General features: G+C 51.0%; 1 protein-coding gene across 1 annotated transcript in view; it reads right to left on the reverse strand.

Annotated features, from left to right (window-relative positions):
• syne1b (spectrin repeat containing, nuclear envelope 1b) overlaps nucleotides 1–20,996 on the reverse strand; it is a 102,751-nt gene that overhangs the window by 33,763 nt on the left and 47,992 nt on the right. The window contains exons 50-78 of the mRNA XM_060052179.1: nucleotides 18,767–20,927; nucleotides 18,050–18,387; nucleotides 17,301–17,445; nucleotides 16,530–16,748; nucleotides 15,894–16,162; nucleotides 15,320–15,485; nucleotides 14,557–14,712; nucleotides 13,832–13,984; nucleotides 13,538–13,720; nucleotides 13,141–13,278; nucleotides 12,395–12,580; nucleotides 11,781–11,903; nucleotides 11,085–11,267; nucleotides 10,508–10,651; nucleotides 9,868–10,050; nucleotides 9,133–9,276; nucleotides 8,777–8,890; nucleotides 8,139–8,300; nucleotides 7,435–7,632; nucleotides 6,815–6,991; nucleotides 5,134–5,358; nucleotides 4,809–4,940; nucleotides 3,831–3,931; nucleotides 3,206–3,359; nucleotides 2,308–2,439; nucleotides 1,826–1,981; nucleotides 1,138–1,362; nucleotides 717–818; nucleotides 489–608 (exon numbers count right to left, since the gene is read on the reverse strand). Coding sequence (XP_059908162.1) covers nucleotides 489–608; nucleotides 717–818; nucleotides 1,138–1,362; nucleotides 1,826–1,981; nucleotides 2,308–2,439; nucleotides 3,206–3,359; nucleotides 3,831–3,931; nucleotides 4,809–4,940; nucleotides 5,134–5,358; nucleotides 6,815–6,991; nucleotides 7,435–7,632; nucleotides 8,139–8,300; nucleotides 8,777–8,890; nucleotides 9,133–9,276; nucleotides 9,868–10,050; nucleotides 10,508–10,651; nucleotides 11,085–11,267; nucleotides 11,781–11,903; nucleotides 12,395–12,580; nucleotides 13,141–13,278; nucleotides 13,538–13,720; nucleotides 13,832–13,984; nucleotides 14,557–14,712; nucleotides 15,320–15,485; nucleotides 15,894–16,162; nucleotides 16,530–16,748; nucleotides 17,301–17,445; nucleotides 18,050–18,387; nucleotides 18,767–20,927 — 6,889 coding nt within the window. The remainder of the gene's footprint in view (nucleotides 1–488; nucleotides 609–716; nucleotides 819–1,137; nucleotides 1,363–1,825; nucleotides 1,982–2,307; nucleotides 2,440–3,205; nucleotides 3,360–3,830; nucleotides 3,932–4,808; nucleotides 4,941–5,133; nucleotides 5,359–6,814; nucleotides 6,992–7,434; nucleotides 7,633–8,138; nucleotides 8,301–8,776; nucleotides 8,891–9,132; nucleotides 9,277–9,867; nucleotides 10,051–10,507; nucleotides 10,652–11,084; nucleotides 11,268–11,780; nucleotides 11,904–12,394; nucleotides 12,581–13,140; nucleotides 13,279–13,537; nucleotides 13,721–13,831; nucleotides 13,985–14,556; nucleotides 14,713–15,319; nucleotides 15,486–15,893; nucleotides 16,163–16,529; nucleotides 16,749–17,300; nucleotides 17,446–18,049; nucleotides 18,388–18,766; nucleotides 20,928–20,996) is intronic.

Raw genomic sequence — 20,996 nt, forward strand, 5'->3', positions numbered from 1 at the left:
ACAGGAACACAGAGGGTGAGACACGGAACAGGAACACAGAGGGGTGAGACACGGTACAGGAACACAGAGGGGTGAGACACGGTACAGGAACACAGAGGGTGAGACACGGTACAGGAACACAGAGGGTGAGACACGGAACAGGAACACAGAGGGGTGAGACACGGTACAGGAACACAGAGGGTGAGACACGGAACAGGAACACAGAGGGGTGAGACACGGTACAGGAACACAGAGGAGGAAGCATCACAAACAACATTTGACACAATATATATATATTTTTTAATGTAATTCGCTGTATGGTGCATTTCTGCGCGATAATCAACGGTGGCTGGTACCACTACCATTTGAACACTCTGATTCTGATCCTGACTTACGGATCGTGGAGCCAGTGGCTGGGTGGTGTATGGTCGGGTACAGAGTGGGCTATGCTGGGCTACATGGAGTCAGTGGTTGGGTTGGTGTATGGTCGGGTACAGAGTGGGCTATACCTGGAGTTTGAGCAGCTTGTTGGTGGAGGGCTGGTCTGCCTGCAGCACCGCCCCTCTGCTCTTCAGCTCTGTGATCTGCTGCTCAAAGTCTCTCAGGTTGTCCTCTGCGTCGCCGATCACCTGGGGACCACAGACCCTCTCATCAGCAGCTCATGATAAGCCCCACAGCCATGGTCGTAGTTCAGTGGTACCCAGGGTACCGTTGAACCATACGTTTGCGATCTGTACCTCCAGTTGTTGGGAGGCGGGTTTGTCCATGGCTCCGGCTAACGTCTGGAGGATCTGGCACTTGGTTTCGATCAGAGCAGTCTGGAGCAGCTGCAGCTCCGTCTGTGGACCCAAACAATTGCTTTCAGACATGAAGATAACACCTCCCTGTCGCATAAGTATCCTTCTTTAACTTAGAAAGTAGATTTTAATTTGAAATGTGATTTCAATCTTCTTTGACCTCAGGTACGGTCGTGAATGAGCTTTATATCTGCAGACCCCCTCACACACTAATAAATTCAAATTAATTATCAATAATTAATGAATAATTATAATAAGTCAGAATTTCTTCTTATTCTTAAACTTAGGAACAGTAATTTATCAAAATGTATTATAAAAGGAATATTATTATTAATGATTCATTTTGAAACAGTGGCGAGACCTGATTGGCCGTGAGCTGGTGCATCCTGGTCCTCATGTGGTCGCAGCGCAGGCTGAGGGCGGAGCCCAGCGCGGCCAGCCGCTCCCTCAGGCAGTCCAGGGTGTCCCCCACCAGGCCGTCCTCCAGCAGGGCCGGCTCGGCAGGGCCCAGGGCCCCCGGTCCGGACAGCAGGGTCTGGCTGTGCCTCACCTCCTCAGCCACGGCCCGCACCTCACTCTCCAGGGTCTGACACACAGAGAGAGAGAGAGAGAGAGACAGAGAGAGACAGAGAGACAGAGAGACAGAGAGAGAGAGAGAGAGAGAGAGAGAGAGAGAGAGAGAGAGAGAGAGAGAGAGAGAGAGAGAGAGAGAGAGAGAGGATTTAAATCCTGTGCTCTCGGTATGGTGGTATATAGACTATGAAATGTTACGGGTACACCTTTAATTTCTTTTTTATTGAAACAAATTTTTAACAAATAGTTATAGATTGAAACAATAACATGTGAATGTGAGGTACAAACCAATTTGGTTTTAATAAAATGAAAGGCTTTTGAAGACGTTGTAATATATAAAGACTATATAATAATAAAACAACGATAGATTCTTACCTCTACCCTGGAGACATTAAAACAGCAAGACTATAATAATATAACGACATCTGACTGAAGAAGTATTGGCATATAAAGACTACATTAGTATAACAACACACCTCCTGCTTCTGAAGGAGCGTCTCGGGGTTCTCAGTGAGCAGCACAGAGCCGGAGAAGAGGGTGTTCTCTACGTGGTCCAGCCAGGAGGAAGAGGAAGAGACGGCCGTGTACAGCTGCTGCTCCACCTGGGACCCCCCTCGCTGAAGGCCCCCCGGCTGCAGACACACAACACCATCAGCGTCACAACGCTAGAGCGCTGGGCAATAGATCGACTTCAATATCTGGATAGGAGACGTCTTCTTTTTTTTAAAACAATAAAAAGAATATGAATGTATTGGTGTTGAAGATGAGGATGAGTTACGTGTTACGGTATTAATCAAGGTTTTAAAAAACGTAATAAAAAAAAATTTGATCTCCATACAGTGATCGACTCTCCAAAATTTGTTTTGAAACAGGTGTTGCGTCCAAAACTGTCTCGTACTCTCGTAGAGCCCCACAAGCATTAACCAGGTATAACCAGTGGGGGTGCAGGCAGACGCACCTGCGTGTCTGCGTCCTCCATGGTCTGTCTGAAGCCGTCGAACAGACACCTGATGGACGTGGTGTCGTGGGGCTGCGCCTGGTCTGTATACAGAGACCCCGGCGGGGTCACCCCTGAGGTCCTGGAGTAGACCTGGAACCCCCCCACAGGGAGGCAGAGGAGCAGATCAGGACAAGGACCCTCATCTCATAGACCACAACAACACCAAAGATGAAGAGGAAGATCCCTTCTTCCACACATAGCAGTATATGACTTTTCACTTTTTCCTACTTGCATTATTTAGTTATTATAGTCTAGACGTGCACTTGGGTGAGCTGGACGGTTGTTGTGGACATTTGGCAACAACAGTTGAAATGACAGATGGCTACTGAAACTGTTTGCACAACAACCATGTTTTCTTTGGCTGCTCTTTCCATTTTGACTTAAAAAACTAGCCTGTGCACCACTTTGATTGTTCTCAGCCTAAATGGCGATGGATATAAATGTGTATGTATAGGGCTTGTACAACCCAAGGTCACATCGCATTGACCGCTGCCATTTTGGAATCATAGGAGTATTGGTAGTAATGCTGTTTTGGTCATTATTTTGCGACAAATTATTTTCATTATGTTGAGACAATGTTGTGTTTGATACTGCCACATCAGTTCTCATGTAAGATGTGGGAAACATGTTTTCATTTGCCTAGCTCACGGAACATTCACCATGTTTTAAGATTTGGCATTACTACCAATGTTGATTCCTCTCCACACGTCGGTGTATCGCAACTAATTAAACCCATGATGCATTCTGATGTACAACCCCTATTGGCTGCTACTCACACGATGAAAACAATGTGTGAATCTATCAGCCTTGTCCTTGTCCTAATCCTCTTCCCAGTCTTTCTATAAGGGGTCTTTACCGGCTGCTGGTGCTCCTGCTCCAGGGTCTTGTGCAGCAGCTGCAGTTTGGTCCTGAGCTCCAGTCTCAAGCTCTCCCAGCGCTGCCTGCTCTGCTCCTGGCAGGCCTGTGCCTCCCTCTCCGCCAGGGCCTCCGTTGAGAAGGGCGCCGTGGTGCTGGGGGAGGGTGGGGGGGAAGGAGAAGAGGGAGAGGGTAAGGAGGTGGACAAGGGGGAGTATATAAATCAATTTATAGGTGTTCTTTGTATTCTCCTTGATGGGGGAATTTATTGGGAACTTTCGTCTGTATTTCGTTTTATTTATTGTCTTATTGTTTACAGAGGCAGGTTAACAGGTTGTACAGCCCTGTGTAACCATGGTTCTGTGAGCTGTTTGAATAGCATGCTGAGGGCTGGATGGATCTGATGATTGGCTGAGTGTTGACAAGCTCTGTGATGTTTGGCTGCATGTTGAGAAGCTGAACGCCGATTGGCCGTGTGTCGACAAGCTGCATGCCGGTTGGCCGTGTGTCGACAAGCTGTGTGCTGATGGGGCGTGCGTTGACATGCTGCATGACGATTGGCTGTGTATTGTCGCTCTCCATGCTGATTGGCTGCGTCAAAGGACTGTATGCTGATTGGCTGATACCTGGCACTGCTAGGCGAGGCCTGCTGGATGAGGATCTCCTCTCCTCTGCTGGCCACTGACTGGAGCAGCTTCTTCTGCTCTGACAGCTGCTCCTCTAGCTCCTGCAAAAGTGAGCAAGTGTTCAGTCATGTATCTCCGACCTAGTATCTGTTAGGGCTCTGACCAGTGTTGCCAGATTGGGCCAGATTCCCCAACCAATCTGGACAACCCTGGCTGCTGCAGCCCATTTCGCAAAACTGCCTCGGACACAGTACCACATTTACATGCCATGTATCTCCTACCTAGTATCCTTTAGGGCTCTGACCAGTGTTGCCAGTTTGGGCGGGAAATCTGGCCCAATCTGGCAACACTGGCTCTGACACAGTACCACAGCTACATACCATGTATTTTTGCGCTGCAAAAATGTTGTAGTACACATCAATAGTGCTTAATGCGGTCTAATGTGGAAATGTTCCCTTCAATGCAGTTCAATTTTGTTTCTCATCAGCCTGGAGTTGCCCAGAGGGCAGTCTGCCAAGGACTGGTTCAATGATAACCATATTACACCACTCGTTGATCAATTAACCTCACAAAGTAAAATAAGGAGAGAGGATGCCACCACAATAATGGTTCAATTATTATTCCTATTTTGAGTTTTGCTCTGACTGTATTAGTTGCATGGATGGGGTAGGCAAGGCAAGGGTAGAGTCTCCCCATGTCCCTTTGTTGTAAAGAACCAAAGCAGTGGTGAGAAAGAAGCACTGAAAGAAGCACGGGCGCCATGTTGGAGCCATGGGCTTCTGTTCAGTTCATAAACTGTTTACTGTTTATATATTGTCTGTGTATGCTGTGTGTGATGTCTTTAAGCTACTGTTTTTTTTTGTTACTTTCCCCTGGGGTTCAATAAAGTATCAATCTATCAATCTATCTATCTGCCTGAATCTGCGCTCCCGTGTTTAGATTGTTGTGATAGTAAAGTGTTTGAATATGGAGGGCGACCTTCTGCCTCTGGAGGCTGTCCTGGCGCTGCTGGCAGCGGGTGGTGTGGGCCTGGGCCAGCCAGTCCTGGGAGCTGGGGCTGTAGGACGGACTGGAGTCAGAGCCGCTGGACTCCTGGTCCAGCAGACATCCCTGATAGGAGCAGGGGACGGAGGAGATCAGTCACACAGAGGAGATTTGATATTTTCATGAAGGGTGACACATGCATGAAGGTAAGGGTATTGGTAGGATTGTATTACTTTGTTTTGTTTGTGTTTACTGCTTTAGTCATTTAGCTCCTCCTCTCCTCCACACCCCTCCTCCTCCTCCTCCTCCTCTTCCTCACCTGGATGCTGCCCTGCCTCTCCAGCAGCATGCCCTGGAGCTCCTCCAGGCTGTCCTTCAGCGTTACCAGCTTCCCCGCCAGCCGCTCCGCCTCCTCCTTGGTGGTGTGTCCTCCCTCTCCTCCCCCTCCTCCTCCCTCTCCCCCCTCCGTCTGCAGCAGGCTCTGGCTGTGGAGGGACAGTTCGGCCAGCGCCAGCACCTTCTCCTCGATCTCCAGCAGCATGTTCTGCAGCAGCAGGAGCAGAGACGCCAGCTCAAACATGCTGCCTCCTCCTCCCCCGCTCGCCTCCCCCCTGGGGAGCGCCCGCCGGAGGAGGTCACGAGGACCAGAGTTCCAGGGTGGTCTCCCCCTGCGTCTCCCTCTCTCTCCCCTAATCCAGAGGCTCTCCCTGGGCCGGGTCTAGTGGGGGTGCTCCCTCCTCTGCTCTCCTCTCCAGCCCGCCTCCCGGGCCTCCTCCCCTCCCGTGCGTCCTGTGAGCGGTAATCCCTCCCGCCACATGCCCCCGCGTCCCGAGGCCACGACGCACGTCCTCTCGACCACAACAACCCCCAGGAGCAGCTCTTAAGAGCTTCGGCCCTGGCCCGGATCAACTAAAGACCCCCCATCGAGAGTGGGACCCGTCCCGTGTTGTCGTGGTCTCACAGCTTTCTGTTGTCCTGCACACGCTCAGAGGCTCAGGCAGGTGATTTACCCCTCCCCAGGTGTAGTGCTGGACCTCCTCTCTGACCCACTCACACACGCCAGGATTTCCGCCTTGATCCATTCACCACGTAGTACGTCCCGGCTCTGCACGCAACAGCCAATCCCGTCAGTGGGATCCCGTCAGTGGGATCGGTAGCTCCCCCCCCCCCCCTATGGCTCAGCCCCATTGGCCGTGCCTTGTCTAACAGGCTCCCTCGGCTGCTTACAAGATATCTGCATAATCTTCTTAGCAGCTACCGCGCTACAGCCACTTGGCCGCACCACTATGTGAAGGCTAAGTCGGCTATTGCTCTTGTTTACCCTCTGACATTACCTGACCCCTAAGCCCCTCCCCAACTCCCCCTCCCACCACACACACACACACACACACACACACACACACACACACACACACACACACACACACACACACACACACACACACACACACACACACACACACACACACACACACCCCTCTCCTCCCCCCCCACAATATTAACTCAAGTACTTTATTGTTCACTTGTAAAACTTTTAAAAAGGGAAACAATATTTACCAATATATGGTAAAGATTTGATAAAAAAAAGTTACATCCAATGGCATAATCAGGGTTATTTATTCTGGGAGCTTGAGCACATAATATTGAATCAACATTGAGCACCTTTGTCTAAGTCACTTTCTGTGTGTTTTTACTGCAGCTCAGTACAGTAACAGGGACAGTAGAGAGGAGGGGAGGAGAGGAGGGGGGAGGGGAGGGGGGGGAGAGGAGGGGGGGAGGGAGGGAGAGGAGGAGGGGAGGAGGGCAAGAGGGGAGGGGAGGAGAGGAGGGCAAGAGGGGAGGGGAGGGGAGGAGAGGAGGGCAAGAGGGGAAGGGAGGAGAGGAGGGGAGGGAAGGAGAGGAGGAGGGGAGGGGAGGGAAAGAGAGGAAGAGGGCAAGGAGGGGAGGGAGAGGAGAGGAGAGGAGAGGAGCGGAGGAGGGGAGGTAGCAGGCTGAGGTACCTGACAGTCCTCCAGCTGGGGCTCCATGTCGTCCTCCCCCTGAGGCGGGGGCTGCAGGATGGCGCCGATGCCCCCCCGGGCGCCGGCCAGCCAGCGGCCCAGCTCGTCCGCCTGCCCCAGGTACAGCTGCACCGGTTTGTCCTGCTGCTGGCGCTCCAGCCGCTCGCTGAAGCGCTCCTAATAAGAGGGAGGGAGGGGGGGGATCACATTCTGTTCCTCTAACCGCCCTTCGTTGGGTGGGCCTTTACCCTGAGCAGGGCTCCAGCTGATTGGGCGGGGCGACGTCCCCTTGATGACATCCTGAGGAGGTCCATCTACTGTTTACCACCATCTGGGTAACCAAGACGATAGCTTGACTGGGGAGCAGAGCTGTTCTCACAGCCTGAGAACTGTCTGCCACTGTTTAGGAAAACCTTCCTTGGCCAATGCCTTTGACGTCTCCTTGCGGAGGTCTTACATGTTTATTATAAATAAGTTCTGAAGACTCTTTGTTCTTAAACAGTTTAGACGGAAACCGATTGGCGTGGTGCAAAGTTCCCACCACAATAAGCCAGGGGACGACACTAACACCAGTCTAGAGCCCAACCCACCACCATGTCAGGGGTCCCTGCTGGCGTTACCTCCAGCAGCTGTTGCTTCCCCGAGGCCTTCATGTGGATGGTGGCCATCCTCTGGGCCAGCACGGCCAGGGACGACTGCATGGCCAGCTGGTCCGCCGTGTCGCCCACGCCCGCCGCGTCCCCGCTCAGGTCCTCCGAGAAGCTGGCCTGCAGCCCGTCAATCTCTCCCTGGAGCGCCTGGATCTCCAACGTCAGCTCCTGCGGGGTGTGGGCGCGTAGTGTGTGTTGTGGTTGTGTGTGTGTGTGTGTGTGTGTGTGTGTGTGTGTGCGTGTGTGCGTGTGTGCGTGTGTGTGCGTGTGTGTGTGTGTGTGTGTGTGTGTGTGTGTGTGTGTGTGAGAACACATTTAGTAGGGGTAGCACAGGAGTACCACAGAATTACAATGACACTGTACTTTGAGTTTAAGGTGTGTTCGTGTTGTGATGTACACATTCTCCAAACCGCTCCACTCGTGTGAGATGTTGGATAATCAAATTTTAACTAAATAGCAGTTTATATGAAATTATAAATAATAGTTCCGCAATATATATCACATCTGATAATCACTCTACACACTTCATGTCGCACAATACAAAATTATCTTGGAGTGCGTAGTTAACACACATCGGTTTGAATTTGGATTTTTGATTGAGGAGTTTGAATCCAATCAACTGCCTGATCATTACTGCGGAGCGAGGAGGGGAGGGGCTGGGGGCGGGGTCTAACCTGATGGGCCTCCATGAGGCTGGTGGGGCTCCTGTCCCCGGGCAGAGCCTGGCTCAGCTGGGTCTCCAGACTCTCCATCTTAGCGGAGATGGACTGCAGGGAGCCCTGGTAGCGCTGCTGCTTCTCCAGGGCCTCGTACAGAGACTTCTGCTTCTCACTGATCTGAGGGGAGAGAGAGAGAGAGGTGGGCAGGGCTTATCTCATGGCGCCATCCTCGCTATTATGGGCGGCTAGAAAAATGAAGGCGAGCAATCGTCCTTTAGATCCCTTCTGAAGAGACATTTTATAGTCATATTATTATTATTTATAGATGGACGTCATATTACGTTTTTATCAAATCTTTTTATTTATCTTCAGAACATTGAATTTTATTTATGTTTTCATGAATTCACTATTTATTTTACTCCATTATATAACAACGCTGATGGAATTTCAAGCATTTTTCCTCTTTCTTCCAAAGAAAGAAAAAAGAGAAATGGATCTAAGGATGAAAACAAAACACTTTATACCGTACCATAATATTAATATGATATTAATATTAATAATAATATACAATTACTGTGCCTTTAAGGAACTGGCAGAGAAGCGTCAACATCCTCACTTTAATACAAACCAATAGTCAGTCCCACGCCACGTACCACGTTCTTGAGTGTTTCCCAGGACCTCTGCAGGTCGTCCAGGTTGGCCACGGTATCAAAGGTGGGGTCGTACAGCTGCTGGACGGGGGCTCTGGTGAGGGTCCCACACCCCGCCTACAAACACACATCCACCCCACAGTCGGTGTCAACACCCGGAACACTCAGGTTCTCAATGCAAAGAACGGGGCACATATCGATGAACATGGCTGGGTCCCTTTGACTAGATTAGACTGGACAGAATCCCTTCTGCTGTGATGACAACACATTGGGACAGTGTCCTCATAAATTGATCAATCAGAGAGTTGCTCATCCTGAAATATATATTTATGTATCGATATATATAGGGGAGTAAGTACCCTGCTGGCAGCGTTCTGGCTGTGTGCAGCCAGGGACGGGGGAGAGCTGCTGGTGGGGGGGGAGGACAGCTCGCTGGTGACCCCATCCTCCCCTGATTCCTCGGTGACAGGGGACAGCAGGGTGTGGCACCGGCCCGCCGTCACCTGGAGGTGAGGGCAGAGACGGCGGGTCATAAGAAGACGGACACACAGGGGGATGGAGGCATGGACTGGAAGGGCACAACGGATGGTTCACTGTGATCCGTCACTGCGACTAGGGTTGTACGTACGATTTAAGAGCTAGGGTTTGAGTGTCATCAGTTAGAAGTGGGGTTGGCTATTAGTGAGGGAATGGCTCTGAGAGAAGACCGCTTCTGACGACCAATGTACTCATACGGAACAGATATTCTCACAGAGCATTTCACTCACTAAGGGCTGGCTCTCTGACCAATCAGGGAATCTTTTCCATGACTTATTCAGGGAATCCATCTTGTCTGTCAATCCCGTTCACAACTCAAAAGCTCACTCTTTCTGCATTCTTCTTTCTCTTTTCAACTCTCAAACTTTACAGCATCTTTAAGTTAACCACCAGTATGTTGCGAAGTTGAAAGCAAGAGTGAGACAAAGAGTGAGTGAAATATAAATTCATTCATTTTGTTCAGCTTGTCCTTTCAATTTAGCAAATCATCCAACAATTGAGCTAGTCTAAAACAGCGATGGATTGATCCAGCGCTGATACGTTTCCTGCTCTGTTACCGCGACAGACGGGGCCTTCTGGGCCCTGTCCTCGTCAAGGTGGTCCAGGCCCACAGGGAGTCCTTCCACGTCGGTGACCGTCAGAAGCATGGTGGCGTGCTTGGCCTTCACCGACACCATCTTGCACTTGGAGTTCAGGGAGGCGATCTGCTCCTGGTAGCCCTTGATCTTCTGGGCCAGCTCCTGTTCACAATCAGACAGAGGGACAGGTTTCACATCCATGAACTCTATGAAGAATCAAGTCAAACACTGATACGCGCCATCTTCATGGCCACCGTCAGTGAGTGATAGACTGCGGTCACTTGCCATGCAGACTATGGTCGTTACCAAAACGTTCATACTTCCCCAACTCAAAAACAGCAATATTTGTTGCAACACCCGTGGCTTGTTTATATATTGGTGCGGTCTTTAACATGGCAATTAGTATCTATAAATAAAACAAATGAATTACAATACTGCAATAGTGATTGATATTGATCCACACTGCAGCAACTTCAGATGACATTGGAATCAGTCAACCGCTGCCTACAAGCATCACACTAATGCGCAAATGTGTGCATGTGTGCATGTGTGAATGAGTGAATGTGAGACCATGTGAATCCGTGAAGGAGTGTGAATGCGTGACTGAGTGTGTGTGTACCTCGTGGTGGATGATCTGGGCCTGCAGCTCCTGGATGCTGCTGGTGGAGAAGGGCCGGTCCTGGATCACCCCGTGGGCCTCCTCGATGAGCCCCTGGAGCTCCCGCACCTCCTGCTCATACTGCTCATACTGCACCACCGACTCCTGGGGGAGGAACACCCACCACATCCTGATGGAGCACCGACCCGTAGGCAGTGTAGTGGCTGGGGCGCTAACCCGACTCCAAACCCAGGGAGGCACCGGGTTCGATCCCCAATTCATGACTCCTTGCTAGGTGTCCTGGAGTGAAGATGCTGAACCCTTACCTGCTTACAAACTGTTGGTTCTAAGAGAATTTAAAGTTTGAACCATTTTCAAACTTTCAGAGAAGCGAGTAAACGAGTGTCATCTTTTTCTATTTTCATCAATCAACCTCCCAAATGTGTTCTTCTATGTTTTTTTTTTACTTTTATATCTTGTCCTAGTTGCTTTTTTTCCTCTTGTGAAACCGCCAGTATTGCAGGTTTGAACGAAAAAGCACTTGAAAAAACAAAACCACAACCAAACAGTGTGCCAGCAGACGAGGCGGGCAGCGTACCTGCAGGATGTTGCACTGCTGTATGGCCACGTGCTGCAGCTGGCTGGCCTCCTGCTGCAGACGCAGGGCCGTGCGGCAGATGGCCAGGTTGGGCATCACCTCCTCGGGCACGCGCAGCGCACTCTGACACATCTGCACCGCCTGCACCAGCTGCTTGAAGCTCTCCATATCCGCCAGGAGACGCTGACACACACAGAGAGAGGACCAGGCCACATGTTGGGGACACAGTTGGTCAAATGCAATGACTGATACTAATTAACACTGTTTATGAAAATTTTTGTTAATGTTGCTATGGATTTAAATGTGAGGAATATCACTAAAACATCTTCTGTAAATGCAGATGGACAATCATGTTGTAAAGATCAAACCTAAAGGATCTTATCTGATTCAATCAAATGTAATTCTAGAACTTGATTTCCCTTGGAACGTGGTGATGGGGAGGGAGAGGGGAGGTGACAAAGTCACCATTGAATGGCCAGTAAGGCATATATTTTCCGACACTAGTCAATGAAAAAGAGATGAAATGATTGACATAGATCATCAATAAAAACTAATTGAGGATTTTAGTGGTTAACGTCCGAGGGTAGATACGTAACCATCCGCCTTCAAGGAATACAACAGTTAACCCCTGCAAGGCTAGCTAGGAGTGGAGCTAACTAAGGCTAACTTGGGTGCTGAGCCTGTCTCCATAGTTACCTGTCGCTGGACCAGCTGCTCCTTGAGGCTCTGGCGGGCCAGCTCTGGGGAGGTGAGGGTGGTCTGGACCTGCTCCAGGGCCCCGTGGAGGGCCTTCACCTCGTACTCCAGCGCCTCCATACTCTGAGGACACCGCAGGGATGGTGTTAGGGTGAAAGCTTTTATTAACGTCTACCTGTGTAAATCTATATAGATAATCATACATCTACCCCAATATCAAATCCTGCTCCGGTGATGAAAGGTCTGTGTGTTTAAATGTAACAAGCGTGTATAGTGTATTGCATGTGTAATAACTGTAATGAAACGTGTAGTAACTGTAACAAATGTATATTCAAAGTTACGTTGTGTGTATTAACTGTATATCCAGCCTGTGTGATAGCTGTATTGATAATGTTTATTAACTGTAGCCTTAATCAGCCTGCATGATACCTTTGTTGATAATGTTTATTAACTGTAGCCTGAATCAGCCTGTATGATAGCTGTATTGATAATGTTTATTAACTGTATAACCAGCCTGAATCAGCCTGTATGATAGCTGTGTGGATAATGTATATTGACTGTGTAACCAGCCTGAACCAGCCTGTATGATCCCTGTGTTGGGGGCGTGCACTAACCTTGTCTGCGTCCTGCAGGCTCTGCAGCCGGGTCTTGATGCTCTGCTGGAGCTCCTCGGCGTGGCGGCTGAGCTCACACACCTGCTGGGTCAGAGCCTCCACCTGCAGCACCTCCGACAGCAGCTCCACCTTCTCCGCCATGGACTCCAGGTCCCCATGGAGCTCCCGTGACTCACGCAGCACCGCCTGAACGCAGGAGACGGAGTCACTACAAGTGGCCTAGGAGTGGCCTAGAACGGACTGACAGGGGGCCAAGGGTAGCTTTGGCCCAAAATGACTTAAAAGTCAGATGTAAGAGTCCAGCTGAACCAAACACATTTATCTTAAGTGATTTCAAGGTTAGTAACGTTAGTTTGTTAAGTTGGTAAGTGGATTAAAGATAGAATATGTAATTTTCAGCCACTACAGGGCTTTTTCATTTTATTTTTTTCATGTCCTATTTTTTACATTTTATAATTTATTCTTGATATAATATATTTGTTATGGGTCAATACTGGCATATTAATAAAGGCATTACTTATTTGAAATAGTAGTAAAAGTATGTGTGATTAAATGACGAAGAATAGTTTTTATACACAGTACAAGACATTTATTAATACCTATAAGAAAGGGTTGGTAAAATGTAAAAAGGTTGCTTTGAGATTAATGCGTTTACATTAAATGAATTAAAAAATATCTTAAGTGCAGCTCGATAAGTGCTCTAAAGTGACTTAGTCAAGCATTTGATATGTGGGCGGTTCCCCTACCTGGTACATCCTGATCTGCTCCTGGAGATGAACGGAGGAGTTCCAGATGATGTTGGCTCTCACCAGGCTCCGGGCCCTCTCGGACCACCTCAGGATGAAGTCCAGCATCTCGTTGTACTCGTCCAGGTAGCAGACAGCCTGGGGAGAAGCAGACACCAGAGAGGTCAGGGTATGGGAACGGATGCACAGCATTTTCAACAGAAGTGATAGTTCCAATATAAATGAAATATAAATAACTATTGACACTGTGTTTAATTGTGCTTTTTAATTCAAGGAACAGTGTGGCCAAGAAAATAACATTTTTTTAAATTAAAGACGCCATGCCACGCCTTGACTTTAGTCCACCTCTATTCAATTCCCTGGATATGAAATGTTCATCACATTGTCCAGCGCTTACCTTTTTAAGCCAGTTGTTCCTAGCGTCGGCTAGCCTGCTGGTATGGTGGTGGATCTCCGACAGCTTGCTCGTAGTATCGCTTAGCTGCTTGGCTAACAGCGGGTTCCTTCGCCCAAACTCCTGTATCGCAGCCTCCAGCTCCGACAGAGAGCGGCCACAGCTGTCCAAGTCCTCGGCCAGACTCTGAATATAAAAATAGAAAAGAGAAACTGTATTAATTCCTAATTTTTTTACCAGCTGGAGTTTCATTGTAACAGTTCTAACTGTTCTAACTATAACTTTCAGCTCTCTCACCTTGACCTCGTCTTTGGCATGGTCCACGTCCGGGGACTTCTCCTTGAATTTAGCGGAGATAGCTTTGAGCTTCTCCGATACATCGTGGATTTTGGAGCTGAAGTCCTCCTTTATGTCTCTGGTCTTCTGGATTTCCCTCTCTCTGGACAGAACCTGAGACGGAACAGACCATAGGTTTGCCAATGACACATTTCCTATAGAGGCTGTCTCTAGGATGGATAAAATATAGGATGAATAAAGTAATATAATTCTAAAATCTAAAACTATTATAAAATACTTTACTTTCATTTTTATAAAACATAATAAATCAAATACATATCTTAAAGTCCCAATGTGTCACATTTTATCTAGCTCGTACCTTAAAATAACCTGGACATATCTGCTGTCAATTCACCAATCAATATTGATTTCAATAATGTTATCAATAAAATCAGATCCTATAACTGATGCCTTCTACAAATAAAAAATGCTGGCTAGCTGTCTCCATGCTGTACCTCTCTTTGTTTTCAAGAGTCTTACTCAAACACTCACAGAAACCCCTCCCATTCATGCCAACATATGCTAGTTTTTTATTTAGCCTTTTTCTGAAGCCTGGAAGTCTCCTGCCTACTCACTGAGAGGGGTTAAATCTGACATATTGCGACTTTAAATAAAAATATAAACACATTAAAAAAAAATCGAATGGGAATGCGCTGAATCCTAAGAAGAAGAAGGTGGGGTGGTACCTGGTCTTCGATGGCGCCCAGAGCCAGGGACACCTCGGCCAGCTGCATGGAGATCTCCGACGGCAGGATGGTGTACAGGTCCAGGTACTTGGTCTGCTGCTGCTCCGCCACCTTGTCCACGTTCTGACGGTAGGTGATCACGTCGCCGTGGACAACCTGCCCACCACAACATCAGGAAGAGGCTAATCAACCCTGACCCTAATGTGTGTATGAAAGCCTCCCCAACGACTGGAGCAGCAGAGGGGGATTTGTATAATAATGATAATGATAATAAGAATAATGTCGTTGATCACGTGACACATCTTTTGTTTTTTTGTTTGGATATCTCATATCTCATCTTAACTTTTAGTTTTAGTTTAATTAATAAGTCATTTAAATTTTTTGTGCTTGTGAACGTGAAGCACTTTGTAACTGTTTGATCTAAGAAGGGCAATATAAATAAAGTCTTACGTACCTATTTACGTAGCAACATCTCTCTGTTTTGGCTCAACTCTACCAGCTGTGTGCTTTGTTTTTCCATTCCACATAGCTTTTTTTCTATTTAGATTATAGATAGTTTACACTCGGGTGCTCGGGTGAGTGGTTTCCATGAATACATGCATTTACCAGTTTTCACCTTAGGGGTGTAGTGTCCTTTTTCAGTAGAGTGTGTCCTTTTTTTTCATTTATCCAACCTCCATCAGTTTCTGCTAAAGCTTCACTCCGTTCATGACCCCTTTCTCGACAATCCCAACGCGTTCAATTAACTCCAAGGTCCGCTCACCTCCAGGTTCTGCAGCAGGGCGTCGATGTCCGGGGTGGGGTTGTGGAGCAGCTCCCGGGTCTCCTGGATCCAGGCCTTGATCACGCTCAGGTCCTTCTCCAGCTCCTCCCGCTCACGCAGCTCCTCGCTGGCCTGGGCGCGCTGGGCCCTGGACTGGGCCAGCAGGCTGGGGGACAGACACAGCAAGTACCTCAGGGTGGAGCCCCAGACATCGCAGTACATTTGGTAGTGGAGATTATAGTGCCTTAGTATTTGATTAGAACGAGGGCCACTAGAAGGTGGGAGGATTAAAAAATCGGATTCATTCATAAACTACAGTGGGGGGGACAAGCATGGAAGACCAAGATCAAGTTTTAAATGACCCAGTCACTGATGGAACTGTAATCCGTTATTTTAATCCTCATTTAGTCTTGTAAATTAAGATTAGCTAATTAGTATATTTCCTTTGGTCAGGCCGAACCACCTTTGGGATGGGCTCTCTCTCTCCCACCTCCTTCCTCCCCCCCCTCCCCAACCCACCTCTTCCCCCCTCTCCCCCTCCCCCCACCAGCCCCCCCCCCCCTCCCCAACCCACCTCTCCAGCTGGTCCTGCACGGCCCGGATCTCCTTGAGGCTGGGCAGCTCCTCCTGCTCGGTGGTGGGCGAGGGCACCTCCACCACGTGCAGCAGGCTGAGGGCGTACTGCCGCAGCAGGGTGAGGCCCGACAGCTCCCGCTCCACGTCCTGGCTCAGCAGGTCGTGCTGCTCCTGCAGGCCCTGCAGCGCCGCCTTGGAGGCCTTCTCCACCGCGCTGTCGGGCACGCGGGCCCGCAGCTCCTCAGACACGTCCCGCAGCTTGCCCATCTGGGAGGGAGGGCCGGCGGAGAGGGAGGGGGGGGTGTAAATGAATGTAGATATCAAATAGATACCAACAGTACAATCAATACAGTATGAAAACCTGCGCATGTGTGCAAAGGTGAGGGAAGAACTACCCGGTTTACTGGAGAAAAGCACATTGTGGTTAAATCCATATGTCTTTATTATTTTGTACTTCAGTAAACGACAGGGAAGGCAGACTGGGGAGGTGGGGGTAGAGGATGAGAGAATGATGCGTCCCCATGGGGCCTACCACTGACGCCGTGGCCAGCTACTACTAATCCACCCTTTTGTTGATTCGTGCCCTTTCTGTTTTGGTGTTGTGGGTCCCCCTGCTCGCTGGGCGCTGGCCTACCTTCTCCCGGAAGGTCCTCCACTCCTGGGCCGTGTCCTCCAGCACCCTCTCCTGGCCGCGGGCCACGCTGCGCAGCCGCGTCCAGCGCTGCCACACGGTGGTCATGGAGCGGCTGATGGTGGCCTTGCTGGCGTCGCTGCCCACCAGCTCCAGCTGGGCCGCCTGCTCCTCCAGACCGCTCAGCTTCTCCTGGAAGCCGCTCACCAGGGACACCAGCGACTGGAGCAGGAGGAGGAGGAGGAGGGCCGACGTCAGACCAGGGTCCCTGACCTTCTTGCTGTCCTACACTATGGATATGTGTCTTGTAGCTGGGTGTGGTCCGGTTCCATGTTCAAAATGTCAGCATGTTTATATGTGTACGGGGGAGCTGCTGAACCCAAAGCAATTACAACCGACCCTGGCTGATGGACCTGAAGAGGCTTGTAAGACTTATCCATCCGTATGTGTTTTATAAATGGACGAGACGGTAATGTGGGTTGAAACTCTGAGAGTTGTACTCTGTTTGATTTGTTGTGTCACTTCACTTTTCATCCCATTTGTGCCTTTTATTTTATCTACACATTTACTCTTTCGTGTCTTCAACTCTGGTCAGCTTTAATTTCCCCCTACCTCTATCTTCTATCTTCTATTAGGCACTTTGACGCCTGCTGTAAATCAGATGTATTGACTTGGATGGTACAAATAATCAGTATCAGTGGTTCTCAAACTGTGGTACGCATACCCCAGTCTGAGAACCACTGACTACACTAATAGTACAATAGGGGACAGTACCCGATGGCTGCACAGCTTGTCCTCTGCCTCCTGGCTGGTCCCGGCCTTGGCCGTGCAGAACTCTGTCAGCTTCTTCTCCGCCTCGTTCATGAGCTCGATGACCGTCTGCCTGGACTCCTGGTAGGCCTTCCACTGGGCCACGCAGCTGGGCGGGGGACATCATCCTCATACAGTCAGTGGGCTGCCCGTTTCCATGTGACCTCGGTAACGTTCGTCACAAACACTATGTCCTTTGCCGGTGAACAATTTTTGCCGGTCCTTTGCCGGGTCAATTTGGCACTTTGATATAAATAACTATAGACATTATAATAATATAATATACAGGAAATAGTAGTATATTACTGAGCAGTGTCATGGTTCTTTGAGTAGAGGGAAGTAGTGTGGTACTTTGAGTATAGTAGAGTAGTAGTGGTTCTTTGAGTTATGTATGTATAACGTATAGAAAACAAAGACTAACAACATCAGAGATTTTTCTTATTTATTTCTGAAGTTTTGATATATGTGTATGCCATTTGGGGGACACTGCTGTTCTCAACCCCTCAAATGGGAACCCTAACCCTGGCAGTGTTAAGGCCCGTACACTACACACTTGAGCTACACAGGACTACCACCAGTCGAAACAACGCTTTGGACACTTTGACCCTACAGCAATGACCAGCGTACAAGACAACGCTATCCCACGCCCCGCACTACCCCCCCTACCTGTGTACACCACAATGCCCCCCGATGCCCCCGTGCCACCCCCCTACCTGTGCAGGACGTCCTGGTGGCACTGCAGCTGGTCCCGGACCTCCACGCCCCTCTGCTGGGCCGAGCCCACGCTGAGGCGGAGCTGCTCCCGGGCCGATGGGGTGACCAGACGCTCCAGCTGGCCCGGCAGCTGGCCCAGCTCCTCCAGGTGCAGCAGGAACTCCTGCTCCGTGGACAGGATGTCCTCCTGCTGCCGGAGGCACTCCTCGTAGTTCTCCACGTCCACGCCCAGGCTGGCCTGCTGCAGGAAGGACACGGCCTCCTCCAGCCACTCGCACGCCGACTGCATCCGGAAGTGGTAGCGCTGGCACAGGAGCAGCGCCTGCTCCAGGGTGATCTGGGGAGGGGGCGCGCGGGTTAACGGTGCCGGAGGGAAAGCTGCCGTCGCTATTCACGCCTCGATTGCACCGGTGGATGACCCCCACATTTCAGTGGTCAAGGCATGTTTTTAACAATCTTAAATAATCAAACAATCTGATAACCAAACGTTCATCAATAATTAAACATAGCAGGAATGAACCCTTATTTGATCCTACCGTCCGTCACCTCAAATCCTAGAAGAATAAGTAAACCAGCAATAAAATGGCTGCTATAACCCACACCCCTCCCATTCCCTTCGTTCACCCTGCCAACTAACTGATTTTACCAAAGCACCTCTACTAGTAATGCATCAGCCATCATTTTATGTACGAGTGGTAGAGAGGAGAACCCATCACCTGTTTAGAGCTCAGAGCTTTCTGGACCTCTGCCTGGAGCTTGGCCATCTCCTCCAGGCTGGTGTCCATGTGGGCCGGCACCAGCTCGTTGGCGCTGAAGTACTTCTGCTTCTCCCGGCTGCTGAGCGCCGCCACGATCCTCAGCCGCGACTGCACCTCCTCCTGCATGATCTGCTGCTTCCGGATCTCCTCCTGCACCTTCTCCAGCCGCACGTCCACGATGACCGCGCAGCCCAGCTCGTCGCGCACCTGCTGCAGCCAGTCCAGCGTCCTCGTCACCTCCGTCTCAAAGTCCTTGCTCTGGACAAAGCGGTCCTCGCACTCCTCGATCAGGTCGCCCACGGCCGCCTGCAGGGAGTGCAGCTCGTCCTGCCACAGCACCACCTGCTCCTTGGAGGCGTCCTGCGCGGCGTGGTCCACGTGCGTGGCCAGGGTGTCCATCTGCTCCATCAGCCGGGACAGGTGGGAGCTGGCGCTCTGCAGGCTGCCCGCCAGGGCGTGGTAGTTCTTCAGCCGCTCCTCCGCCGACTGGGTCTCCGTGTTCACCTTGACCAGCTGCTCCTTGGTGGCCTTCAGCTCAGAGTCCACCTGCATGGCCATGGCCTTGTGGTCCTCGAAGGACTCCAGCGTGTCGTCCAGGTGCTCCACCCTCTGCTCCACCAGGCGCTTCAGGCCGTTGTACAGGCTCACCAGCTGGGTCATCTCCTCGGGCCGCCAGGGCTGGCCCGTGCTGCGGAAGCCCTCCTTCTTCTGGTTGAGCTCCCCCACAGCCTGGCCCAGGTCGCCCAGGTCCACCAGGATGGCCTTGTAGTCGCCCTGCAGGCTGATCACCTCCTCTGTCTGGAGGCCCACGGGCTGCTTCTCCAGGTCGTTGAACTGCTCCTCCAGCTCCTTCAGGGCCTTGTGCGTGATGTCTATGAAGGAAGCGTACTCCTTTCTGGCCAGGATTGCCTGCTGGATCTTCTCCTGTTTCTCTCTGGCCAGCGCTAGTATGGTGTTGTACTGCTGGGGCAGAGTGTTGAGTTTCTCGTCCAGGTAGCAGTGGTCCACTTCGTTGAGAGTGGGCAGTATCTCCTGGCCGGCCCTCTGCACGGTGAGGAGGAGGTTCTCGTATTCCACCGCGTGTTCAATGATCTGCTGGTACTTCAGCATCTGGAACTCCAGCTCTTGGTCGCCGTTCATGAGGTTGATCTCCGGGAAGGTGACGATGTCAGCCTGCTTCAGCCACTGGCAAGTCTTCTCCAGGTCCGTCTTGAAGTACTTTCTTGACGTCAGCGCCTTCTCCAGCTCCTGCAGCCGCTGGCCACATCTGTGCAGTGTCTTGTCGAAGATGTTTTGCAGCTCCTGCAGCTTGGTGAGGATCTCATTCTTCTCCTCCTCACTGGCGTCCCTCATCAGGTCCCGGCCCTGCGCCCACAGCGAGGTCAGCTCGCTCTGGTAGGCCTTCAGGCTGCTCTGGATGTTCCGGCACGTGCGCACCTGCTTGGCCAGGTCGTCGGGCAGCAGTGCCACGCTCTCCTCTGCCTGGGCCTTCTTCTCGTTCTGCTGGACCCAGGTGATGGACTGGCCCACGGCCATCAGAAACTGGGTCCTCTCCGTGAACGCCTTGCTGAGGTGCTTCCTGCGCTGGGCGACCGTCACGCCCAGCGACTCCACCTGCGACTGGGTGTCGGCGATCAGCTGCTGGAGCCGCTGGCGCTCGTCCAGGCCGAGGTGCGCCAGGATGCGGTCGGCGTCGGCCATGGCCTGGGCCAGCAGCAGCTGCTTGGCCTCCAGCTCGCTGCACACGCTCAGGTGGTCGAAAAGGAAGCTCTGCGCCAGCTCCGGGGGGGGGCTCATCTTCATGGCCTCCGACAGGGCGGGCTGCTGCTCCTCGGCCCAGTCCCGCGCCTCCCTGAGCCGCGCCTCCACCAGGGCCATGTCCTCCAGGGTGACCACCGAGTCCTGGACCTTCCTCTCGATCAGGCTCTGCAGCTGCGCCCAGCGCTGCTCGAAGTGGCCGATCTGCTCCTTCACCAGCTCCTTGTCGTCCAGGTTGAGGTGCTGCACCACCTTCTGCCGCTGCTCCTTCAGCTCCTCCAGGGTGCCCCTCTGCTCCTGCAGCGTCACCGCCAGCTTCCGCAGGGCCTCCAGGTGCTCCGAGGAGCTCTCAGCGTCCGTTCTGCGTCAACAACGACACGCGGGTTTAATTGTTAAGTGTTCTTTACACAATATCACAACTCAGCACAGC

The sequence above is a fragment of the Gadus macrocephalus genome, chromosome 5 (assembly GCF_031168955.1).
Source record: "Gadus macrocephalus chromosome 5, ASM3116895v1".
Classification (NCBI taxonomy): domain Eukaryota; kingdom Metazoa; phylum Chordata; class Actinopteri; order Gadiformes; family Gadidae; genus Gadus; species Gadus macrocephalus.